Source organism: Micropterus salmoides, unplaced genomic scaffold (assembly GCF_014851395.1).
Source record: "Micropterus salmoides isolate LMB-PRFRI ecotype aquatic unplaced genomic scaffold, ASM1485139v1 Ms_hic_scaffold_4, whole genome shotgun sequence".
Classification (NCBI taxonomy): domain Eukaryota; kingdom Metazoa; phylum Chordata; class Actinopteri; order Centrarchiformes; family Centrarchidae; genus Micropterus; species Micropterus salmoides.
In genome coordinates this window covers 37,926,871-37,939,428 of record NW_024043372.1, presented here as the reverse complement: position 1 = coordinate 37,939,428, position 12,558 = coordinate 37,926,871, and the positions used below count along the sequence as shown (strand labels likewise).

Here is a 12,558-nt window from a genome sequence, read left to right as displayed (position 1 = left end):
GCCTGTGACATCAGCAGTGCAGGCAGTAAGAGAGTTCAGAATGAAGACCAGGTGTTCTCTTAGCTTGAAGGCAAGCTAATACCGGGAGAAACATAACAGCAGAACAGGTTCATTGGTTTCCAACAATGTAGGCGGATAGAAAATGGATGGAAAGAGGGAGATGGTAATGTCCACTTTATATTGAGGTTTACAGGAAAGCCATTTACACAGACCACTACCTGCTTACTGATTCATACCAGCCAATGGAGCACAAAAAGGAAGTAATCTGGACTTCACTAGGCTTGCTGTGCTAGTTGGTGTTACCGGTGTTACACTGTGTTTAGGCATTTGGGCACACCAATTACACACCAATTACACACCAATTACATAACTTTTCTGCCGCCCCCCTTGTCTTTTCCATTTTTTTTTTATAAAACCCATTTAGTACATTTATCAATACTTCGGATGAAAAACGCTACAATTGCAAACTGAAAGTGCCTGGGCCATACAGCAACAGCAGCAGAGTTGCAGTACAGAGGAGCAGATTTCGTGTGATGAGAGAAAGGAGAGTTGAGCGACAAGACGATAGCGGAGGATTTGGTGTCATAGCAAAAAGCAAATGCGCCTATTTGGCAATATTTCGGTGCTAATAGGGAACCTGATACCGTTAATGAGACAATCTCTAAACTTTGTCGCAGCAACACATCTAATTTACACACACAGTAAGCGTTTTGTTCCAAGTAAGGGGAAGATCTAAAGAGCTAACTTTAAAGATCAAAGTAAGTGCTTTTCTTGCAAAATGTCAGGTGTAATCGGCAACGCTGGTGTTGTCACAAGTTTATTAACCGGTGGAAACATTTCCTCACCGTGGCATCCCTAGACCATATACCACTGGGTAGACAAATACAAAGACATCAGACATTGGAAGGCTTTGAAAGCCTGCAGTTACCCTCGCTGAGCTTCCATTAAAAAAGAACAGCAGATCAAAAGGAAAAGCAGACCACAATGAAAAACAAGCAAATTGTCATACCATATGTGGAATTTCTATGGAGTTAAAGGGTTTTTTCCAAACTTAAAATGACTGTTTTTTCAAATCTGGCAATATGCAGAGACAGCCTGGTTTATCTGAGGGACCACGGTGACAAACACTACTGAGGAGGTGCAGACCTGAACATCAGTGAGTCTAAATAGCACATGTACAGAACACGTAACACGTACAGAGCATAATACACATAGTTCTTAAAATATTCAAATAAATGAACATATTTCCTATAAACAATGGATGGTCTGACAAAGTTACTGTAAACAACACCATGAGCAACTGTTCTGGAGCTTTCCATCATCTCGCCAGTGTTGGGGAAGGCTCTTTAGCTTCTAACTGCGCACTGGTGGATGCAGTCACGCCCTCTCTATGCTCCGTACTGTCAAACCAGCACTTCTTCAACATTTCCTAAATCAGAAGACGGGGGAAGTTTTGATTTTTAAAACTAGGTTACCCAACTGCTACTGGGAAATGTAGTTAAATTAGTTTAGTGCTGCTGCCCCACACATAAGCAGCATCAGCAGTTGCCCAGTTGTCATAGAATTGTAGATGTTTAAATTTCCATTTTTAATCAAATTTTTCTGAGTCATTTCCTTACAATGTTGATTACCCACATAGTTTGCCAAATATTTTTTGCCAAATAGCTTAATTTTGTGCTCAAAGTTGCTTAGTTGTTAAAACGGGGTTGTGATGTATGACTATAGTAATTCCATAAGTCATACGTCATTCTCCAAGCTTGCGCAGGTGCACTGTCATGCCTCGTTAAAAACTGTCACGCCGTCATGTTTCGTTAAGTCGGAGCATCAAACCGACAAACGTTGTGAGCTAGCTAACCAATTTATCATGTAATTTACTTACAGTCGGTATGTCTCTCTGTGTCTGATTGTTGGTTTGTCTTTCTAGTTTAGTTAGCTAAGTTAACCAGTTGTAGTTAGCCAGGTGTAGTTAGCTAGCATAGTTATTGCAGACAGTTGGCTAACAGAGGGTCTTCATTTATGTTTTAGTTTCTTCCTCTTGGTTTTGTGTGCTGTTCATTTTCATTATGGCATCTGTGCATGCGGTGTTGAAGGACAGATGACAGAAAACGCGTCGCACTTTCTTATATACAGTCTGCAACATGCATTTTACTGACGTCCGTTTTACCAACCCCCCCACACCCCCGCGGTAAAGTAAGCGCACCATAAAATGTAGTGGGAGTTATTGTGTGCAGTGCGTAACAGGACCATCCACTGTATGATTGATAACAGCTGATTCGTGCACATTAGTTTCTATCATGGGTAAGTAATGGCTACTCCTGCCAGACAGCAGAGATGCTCACAAGTCTTTGAGCTAGAGTCCAAGTCAAGTCTTTGAGCTAGAGTCCAAGTCAAGTCTCAAGTCTCTCGTTGTTATTACGAATGTTGTATCACCTGCTGCGTTCAATCCAGGTTGCTTATAAAACTGCATAGCTATAAGGAATTCTGTAACTCTAACCTGTTTTTCATTTACAGAGCACAACCATGTAATGTGCAATGTAATTATTGATGGTTTATTAAATACTGTAAGTCAACACACTCCCCAAACTCTTAAACCCAGTGTAACGTTAACTAAATAAAACTGTGACGTTGCATAATCAACAATAAACCTGTAGCCTCTTTCTAGCCAACGGTAATAATTAACGTGATGGCAGCCAGCGGGACGTAAAGATTACGTTAATCGACCACCACAAGTTTGGCAAGTAAACAAACGCTCATTCATCTTTTCATAACGAACGACAGTCAGAGTTAACCTCCGTAGCTGAAGGTCGTAGCTGAAGCAAGAAGCAAGCTTAGTGCGTCTTTGTTTGGGTCTTGCTTTATGAAGTTTTAAAGCCAAAGTTTATGATGAATGGCGGAGTAGCTGCTGGTGTTTGTTGTCCTCTCTCACGTGCGGCCGAGCGCAGCAGATGCAGCAGATGCTCCGTTCCCTCCCTCCGTTAGGTAACGGAGGGAGGGAATAACGGCAAGCTCATCAGACGTTTCCTAAAAATAAACATTGTTCACGAGTCCTGCACCTCGAGTCCGAGTCGAGCCTGAAGTTTTTTGAGGACGAGTCTCTAACTCGAGTCCCCATCTCTGCCAGACAGTAAAGTGTACTAAACTTTACAATGTAGTGATGTTAACACAGCATATTGTTAGTGAACACTCCAACCTTCAGTTTTTGGTTGTCATGGTAATGTATTACGTCCGACTATTAACCACACCCCCATTCTCTGTTTGAGAAAGAACGTTGGCTGGCTGGAGGGGTCTTTAAGCACATAGAGGACCTCTTGTTCATGTCAGCTTTGAAGCTGAGGTTTAATTTCATTTTTAACCTTGGACATCGCAGTTACTTTTTTTGGCCTTCAACTGGCCAACAAAGTCAATTAAAGCAGCTTTAATGTAAGTTCAAATGTTATACCTTCTACTGAAGTGCTGCAACAAAATGAAAACAGTTCCCCGCGTGTTCTCACAGTTTGAATCACCATAAATCCTTTAATAAAAAACATTAATAAAAGTGAACTGAGCTTTGTAATACTGTTCAGTAAAGAGCAGGATCTCCATGCATCTACACATACAAGGCCAGAAAAGTCCAAAAGAAGGGGTATTCATATCTCTTGCTGTTACCTTTTCCTGCTGCTAACACCTAATCTTGTATCTGCCAAATATGAAAGCCCAATAATCTGTCTCTAACGCTGCTTCACTGTACAGCAGCATATTGGATCACAGTGTGATTTAACCTGCAATAATGTGTCACTTCCTCTATGCCTCTCAGGGGTTAAGCATAATTGTATTCATTATCTAATCTACACACCTACCTCTTATTGTAAGTTCCAGCTTGACCTAAACGTCATTCAGAACACAAGTCCCTGGGCAATTGCAATTGATGTGAATTTGTTCCTAATGTTCTTTTCCAAATACTTCCTAATAGAGTGGGACAGCTCAAGACCTCACTGTAATCACAAGTGTTTAGCACTCATTCCTTGAACCTCTTTTCTTCTCCATGGCTAATTAGAATCAATAAACATTGTGAACAAACACGACTCATTAAGACTTTCAGTATCTCCTTCCTCCCTGGGCAAATACATAGGGTGAGATTTTCATACACGCCCACCCTCCCTCACACACCAAAACCTGCTTTAGAATTACTCTCAAGCTCAGTGCTGGATACTTGATAGATATAGCGAGGGCGGCATCAAGAATAAAAACTCTTTGAAATTGCCATGAAGCTTTTGAAGCCCATGTCCCACTGCTCAACGCTCTCAGGGTTTTCATCTCTCCCCATCTCTCCTCGTTTGCAGAGGAGCTCTCTGGACCTCGCTGAGCAGATGTAATGAACTCCAAGAAAAAGCCTCCACAGAGGAGGATGGCCGCATGGACAGCCAGACAGGGCAATACTGTACGGTGTGTGCCGCAAGATGCTTTATGCAAACGCTGCTCTCAATAATTTACAAAATTGTAGCAGCATAGCAAGGCTTGTAACTCTTTTTCTAAGATATCCTTCAACTCTTTCCCCACTCATGAAGTAATCCTGAAAGACAGAGGCAATTTGAAGGAAGAGTTGTGTCATTACAGGGGTCTGTTATGCCGGCTATATCCCAGATAGTAGTTTGTTCCCCTACTGTGCTTCTACTGCGAGTCTGTGGTTGTGATGGCTGTTGTTCATTTTCTATCTGAGTGGATTTGGAGGTTGAGAAGGCCACCCACCAGCTTGTGCACAGAAGGCAGTGGAAGTCTTCACAAGGAAAAGGAAAAGAGTGACAAACACAGAAACACTCAACAGCAACATGGGGAATGGCGGCGTCAGGAATAGATGTTTTATCAGCCTGATAAACAGAGTGATAAACTAGCACCAGGACAAAAACTGTTGTAATGAGAGAGTCAGGAAATGGACTTAGAAAGTTGTGCTCAGATGAAGAAAAGGTGACTAAAATAAAAACCCTTCGATTTACCCAAAAGATGCAGACTTCCATTTGCGACAGGGGTAACTTCTTCTACATGGAGGGGCAATAAGGTTTAGAGGAATCTCTGAGACTTCTATGGGCAATGAGGCGTGTCGCCTGCAACATAAAAAGAGAGAGGCACATTGAAGTGGTTCATAATGCACATTTCATCAAGTTCAAGAAAATATAGTAGTGTATTTTTATTCAAAATCAAACAGCAGGTGATGCAGATGATATGGCATATTTCTGTAGCAGCATGAATAGTGCCGTACTGTAGACCAGAGGGGGTCCATCAGCACGCTAGCTCCTACTGAGCTGCACGTTGCATTTGGCAAAAAGATAGATTCCTTCTGTCCACTGCCCGCTGCCTTTTAATGCCTTCAAATCAGGGCCGCAAACTCTCATATATGCATTATCACAATGGGCTGAATCAGCACACACAGCTCAGTGCCAGGTAGGGAGCAGAAAGGGGGGGGGGGGCGAGGAGCAGGAGATGAGACATGATCAGAATGTACCAGACTGAGTGCATTGTGAGACAACAACAGAGGCTGTGGAGAACAGATATGAACAGGAAGGAAGTAGATTAGAATGACTTTCTGTTCTCTACATGTGACCTTCCAGTACAGGAATTGACAACAATACACAGTCATATTTTAACAGGTAAATTACAGTATTGCACATACCATAGAAACAAACAGGTAAAATATGTCAGTACAGATATGTTGTACATATTTTAGCTAAGGTCACATTAAAGGGTTGGGGAGGGTTAGGGGTCAGGGTTAGCTTCAAGGTTATACACACCTGGGCAAACACTGTGTCATTAGCCTAGCTTAGCATCTAACCTGGAAGCAGGGGGGAAGCTAGGGTACCATCAAGCCTGATAAATTCATTTTTAGAAGGTGAACAAAGCTTAATGCAGATGTAGCAAAGCCCAAAACCAATAAGGTAGACTCCAGAGCTAGCCAGCTAGCATGCCAACTTCCCAAGATCATAAATGCTACAGTGATCCTTGATGTTTTAATGTTAAATATATAATGTTTAATGTTTTTATGTTTTGATCATAGGTCCTTTGTCATTCAAATATGAGTGGGCCACTGGGAATCATTCCACATAATAGATGAAGTTTACAAACGAATAGTCAGGTGAGGATCGAGGGTCCTCTCCACTTTGTTCAATTAGCAAATTTAGCAAAACCAAAATACAGCGTTGGAAAATAACATTACATGAAATTACAATCTAAATAACGTTACATATTTTACAACATTGACAAGGGAAACATGTTACTTCTCTCTGTGATTATGGACCCTCACCAAAACTGCCCGCCAGCAATAATGTCTGACTTGCGGCCAGATTACTGAATAAAATTCAAATAAATACATACTTGGATAGCGGTGCTGAAATGAATCTCAGTCATGACAGCAACAGTTACTCACATAATCACTTCCGCTTTAGTGGTTTTGACTACAAAATAAAAGTGTGAGAACGTTTTTTGCATCAATGCCTTATTTCCAGTTGAATTGAGAGCTTTTACTTTGAAATATTCTGAATGACATTGAAAAGAGCCTGCTTGACACACCTCTGAAAGAGCCGTCAGATGGATGCAGGTCAAACACCGGAACACACGCACTGCAGCACATTGCTTTATTGTGAGTATGTGAAACTGTCGCCAGTTATGTAGATAGAAATGACTCATTCTAAGGTAATAAAAACATAACGGTTCATTATGTAAGGTCTTTATACACTTTATACACATATTACACACTGAACGTTTAAATATTTTAACCACATTTGTTATTCAACAGCAGTGATGTAAAGTAATGTAAAGGTTGTTCAATTTCCAACATTCAACTGGCAAAATGTACTGTTTATAACTGCCTTTTTTTATCTGGCATCCTTATTGGCAGGATTTCAATAAATGCTTTTAAAGTGTGTGAATAAATCCAAAATTGTAATCCGAACCCTGGGTCATCAGTGCGCATGTGTAGTCGTAGCATGTATGGTGTGTAGTGGCAGAAGAGACGGAGCCCCAACTGGTGTTGTGCCGAGTTGTCCGCACCTCGTGGGACTTTCGGATAATTTAGCACCGTTGATGAACCATGCAAAGAATATTATAGCATTTTTAAACCGCTGGCTACTTAAAATAGACCCGCAAGGAACCGCGACGTGTGTGCAGTTTTCGGCAGCATGCAAAGCTCTGCACATGACCGGTGAATGGCGAGAGAGAGAAAGAGAGAAAAAAGGGTCTTCAAAAAGTCTCAGTTTAGCTGGAAATTTACATTGTAAGTTGAATGAAGAGAGACTGCAGCTTCTCATGATTAAAGCGGAGCCACCATGTGTCGTCATTACCCCCCACTGGCAATCGCCTGCAATACTTCAAGAACAGAGCCAGGGGGATAGGGGGGCAGGACATGGCCGTCAGGGTGAATGGAAGCCATAACTAAAACACCAATATATCCTCTCTTGGTGCCTAATTGTTGCAGCTCGCTGAGTAATGGAAAAGGCAGCCACTTGTCATTGAAGCATCCCCCAGTGAGGACTGATGCCGACTGGTACACTAGATAAAATGCTGTTTCTGGAAACCTTTGGCCTGCTCTCTGCTGCTGTCAGCTGACAGTACTGAGGCCAGTTCTACAATACATTCACTACACATCACAAGCTCCAACTTCAGCAAACATAGTGCCAGGTAGAGTTACAGTGAGAAGTGTTTCACAGGGAAATGTATTGTGTTCTTTATTGGGGAAAGAGTTATTTAAAGTCGTTACTCCTCAAACAGAGCTTTTCTTTTCAAATGCATAATCTTCTAACAGCAGCAACAACAGTGCTTGTGTCTGATAGGCACACAAGCGTCAAAACAAGAACACAGAGAGACAGAAGATGTTCTGCTATTATCAGAACTCTGCAACTGAATCCCAGATGCTCACATCTGCCTGGGAGTTTACAGCTTGTCATCTGGGAATTAATGAGCATTTAAGTCAATTTTGATGAGCTCATAAACCTTCAAGGTGGACAGCCGAGGGAGCATTAACTTCAAGAGGGCTGATAAAGGCTGATATAAAAACAAGCATTAAAGGGATCGCTCTGATTAACCTGAGAAAAGAACAAGACAGAACTATATATGCGGAATAACAACAATAGTTCAGCCTTGAGGGGATGATGACTCTGCAGAAGAATTCTGTGGGTTTAGTGTGATCAGACACTTTATTCTGACAGTTTATTTGCCACGATGTGCTTAATTATACAATAATAAAATCACACACAGGCTACAGTTTACAGAACACATATATATACACTATAAACACAAACAATATAGACAGATTGAGACAATAGTGCAATGAGTAGAGTGCAAAGGATGCAGGAGTAAAATTATTATTATTATGTATTATGTCGGAGGTGGATGAGATATACAGGTACACATACATGCATACATGTACACATGTACACAGTGTGATGGAGCAAAGTGCAAAAAATGCTGGAATAAAGTAGTATTATGTGCAGCTGTTATGTACTTGAGGAAGGTGGATTTGATATACAGTATATATAATATACAATATGATAATATGAACAATATGAACAGCTCTGAAATAGAGAATGATTAATAAATAATAAGTGGTAGCCAGTTGGCTGATGAAACAGAGTTACAGGGTTATTGCACAGGAATTGTTCCGGACACTGTGAGGCACAGACAGCCGTTCATTAGAGTGATGGCTTGTGGGAAGAAACTGTTCCTGAGTATGTTGGTTTCGGTGCCTACCAGAGGTGAGAAGCTGGAACATGTTGAGTCCAGGGTGATATGGATCTGCACTGATGTTTCCCATTTCCTGACTCTGGAAATGTATAAGTCCTGATTGGAGGGCAGGTTGGCACCGATGAGCTTTTCTGCAGTCCTGACTGTCCGTTGTAGTCTGCTCCTGTCCTTTCTGGTGGCAGATCCAAACCAGACAGTGATGGAGGTGCAGAGGACAGACTGGATGATGGCTGTGTAAAAGTGAATCAGCAGCTGATGACCGTTGTGTCGTCAGCAAACTTCAGGAGTTTGACAGATGGGTCTCTTGAGGTGCAGTCGTTGGTGTAGAGGGAGAGGAGCAGCGGGGAGAGCACACACTTCTAGGGGGTTCCAGTGCTAATACTGTAGTCCAGGTGTTCGATGTGATGTTCCCAGCCTCACCTGCTGCCTCCTGTCAGTCAGGAAGTCTGTGATCCACTGACAGGTGGAGGCTGGCACAGTGAGCTGGGTGAGTTTGGTGCTGAGGATGTCTGGGATGATGGTGTTGAATTCCGTGCTGGAACCAACAGGATCCTTGCATATGTCCCTGGAGAGTCAAGATGTTGCAGGATGTAATCTTCCACTGACCTATAAGCCCTGTAGGTAAACTGCAGGGGGTCAGCTAGGGGCCTATAATGTCCTTCAGGTGGGCCAACACCAATCTTTCAAAGGACCTCATGACTACAGATGTCAGGGTGACAGGCCTGTAGTCATTTAATCCAGAGATGGAGAGTATTTGGGGACCGGGATGACTGTGGAGCGTTTGAAGCAGGAGGGAACTTCACACAGCTCCAGTGATCTGTTGAAGATCTATGTGAAGATGGGGGCCAGCTGGTCTGCACAGTTGGGGGATGGTCTCCTGTGGTTAGTGAGTGTGAGAGTCTGAAGGTCTCTCCACACTGACTCAGGGTCGCTGGCTGTGAAGCTGTTTTGTAGCTTTTCAGCGTTGCTCCTCTTTGCTGCTTTGATCTCTTCAGCAGAGGCTCCAGTTATTTTAACTTTTTGGGATTTATGAATATAGTACAGGCCAAAAGCAGGATAATGCTTTTCACTACCACAACATATTTGCGGAATATAAAGAGACTATATTGTGCAAATATGTTTGAATGTCCCGGGAAATAACTACTGTTCACTTACACTGTGTACTGCAAGTATATTTATCTGCAATATGAATGCAGCCAAAGTATCTTCAAAGAAAAATTTTCTCCTGCAGATTGATCTATTTCATATATTCTGTTCATTTTTATTGCATTATCTATGTGTGTATCATGGCGCACATATTATAATATACGGTTTTTACCAGCTTCTTTGCATAATAAATATTAACATCCCATAATAAAAATCAGCAGTCAATTATACTCTATACATCTATTAAATTTAACAGGTGCATTGTGCATTTTTTAGAGCTCAACCGATTTATCGTTGAGTAGATGTTATTGATATGAGCTAATTGCAGATAATTCCCAAAAAATCAGTATCGGCATTTCTAACAGCCAATTTATGACAATTAATAAAGAAACGGAGAGTCAGATTACTCCCTCCCCTGTTGATAACACTGCTGCAGCACAAAACAAAACTTTCAGCTGACCGGAGTCTATCATAGCATGGAGAAACAACAAACTTAAATAATAATAAAAATAGCCCTCATATCTTCTTCTCCTGAAAACATTCATGACCATATTTGCTAACCCTCCCCTTTTTCATAGCCCTCTCCCGGCTTCCTCCTGGGTCACAACAGTGTGTATAATGTTACAGTAGTTGAGTGGTGGAGGCTATAGAGAGCCTAAATCCCTCCCCTTCCGGTGTAGCATAGGACCTCGCTTTGGAAAGAAAAAAAAATATGTACGGTAGTCCATGGCAAGAGACAACTATTTCTTTTTTTTTTTTCTCGGTTAAATTGGACTTACACATATGATGATGGTCAATTTAAAATATTTAAATGTCAAGAAAGTCGCAGTTTGATGTAAAACTGCTGAGGTATAAAACTGTGAAAATACATAATTACAAAGACCGAAATTGGGACTTTGTAACTTTTTCTCCGAAGTTAAAGTTACTGAACTTTTACACTTACAGGTGTAAAGGTGATGCAAGGACAGAGTCGTTGGAATAAACACATCAGGTGAGATATATTTCTGCATGGAACATAGCTAAGTTATCTAGCTAGCAGCAACAAAGCAATGAATGTTAGCTAGCATTACCCTGTTAATATGTTGGTGACGTATATTGTGCGAGACGAGAGATGTACTGTATGACTTTCTAGACACACAAAATTATCTTTTAAATTGACAAACATATGTGTAATTCAGGACACAGTTCAAACAGGATCAAAAAATAAGTTTTCTCTCGCCATTGACTACCATACATATTTTTTCCGAAATAAGGTCCCATGGGCCGGAAACGGAAGTGAGTGATTTAGGCTTTCTATGCTGCTGACAGATATGATTGCAGACTTATTTTTGAAACAGTGAGGCAGTTCTAGTGAACAGTCCTCTCATTTCTCCCTAATTCATCACTTCTAAATATTCTCTAACATCACTGACAGCAGCTAATGTATCAGTGCAAGAGAGCTAATATTAATGACTGGTTAAACTATAGTATTTAACATGTTCTAAATACACCTATGAGCCCCTTGTCTGCAGTTACAGTAGGCGCATAGGAAATTATTTAACCAGAGGTGACATGTAAATAAATGTGATCTGAACAAGAATCTAACATGGCCTTAGGTTCAGTGTTATCTAGCTCCTTATTCAAATATACAATGTTAGTGTGAAATCTCAGAGTTAGTAGTCTCAAACAGTAGTACGCATTCAACAGCAGCGTTTCCTCTGGGTCACTGTATCATAGACGGTGGTTGAAAAAATTCTCGTAGCTTCAGAGAGAATAAAAAGCGTGCTGGTAAAGGTATAAACTAGATGTGAATATGCTACATTGAAAGTAGTCATTGTGGCAGATTATGTGTAAGTTAATAACTACTGCATGACAAGAAATATATTCCCTATGTAGAAGAGTGTTAATCATTATAATAGCCTATAATACAATAATTGTAATGACATGAATTATTATTATAATTGGTATACTAGATGTAGTAAATTAGTATTTTTTATTTATAGTTTCTGTTTAGCATGCCCACATAATAGGCAACATACACATACTTTGACACTCAGTCATGTTGAAAATAATGACACCATTTAAGAGTGGTATGAAATGAAACATCAGGAATCTCCTGAAATCAACTTCCTTTGGAGTAAATCATAAAACTAAACTTTATTTAACTGCTCATTCAAATTACAGCCACTTTTACATCAGTGCAGTAATTAGGGACCATCAAGAGACACAGCAAGTGAGCACACTGGACGTGCTTTGGATAATTTTTAACACAGGAATGTCAGTAGTATCATAAATATTCAAACTACATATATAAGCAGCCTCAACAAACAAATAAATATATTTGAAATTATTTGACATCATCTTGATTGATAGAACTCATTGCTGTGTGATGCAGCTTTAATGGAAAGATGCTGTGTAAAATGTAAATCTAACAGTAGCGTGACATATGGATAAATGTGCCCCAAGGACACATAGGTTGTGCTCTATTGTGACCCAGAGCAGCCAGTAATAATCTCTCATCCATGGAGGTTAAGTGCTGGATGGAGATTTCCCACTGCCTGCCATATAAGCTCCCTGTTATCACTGGAGTGCAGGTTCTCTGCTTACATAATGCCAATCTCTAAACACTCCGGCTCCCAAAACTTCTACACTGTCGGAGGGCTGGCAAAATGTTTTCAAGAACTAATTGAGCTTAATAATGGTCAGTCAGTAGAGACACTCTGTGTC

The 12,558-nt window shown here is 40.9% G+C and overlaps 1 protein-coding gene across 2 annotated transcripts in view; it reads right to left on the bottom strand.

The window, feature by feature from the left end:
* iqsec1b (IQ motif and Sec7 domain ArfGEF 1b) overlaps positions 1–12,558 on the bottom strand; it is a 220,914-nt gene that overhangs the window by 123,883 nt on the left and 84,473 nt on the right. For both annotated transcript variants that reach the window (XM_038696642.1, XM_038696644.1), the window contains exon 2: positions 4,971–5,078. In XM_038696642.1, the coding sequence (XP_038552570.1) occupies positions 4,971–5,078 (108 nt within the window). The remainder of the gene's footprint in view (positions 1–4,970; positions 5,079–12,558) is intronic.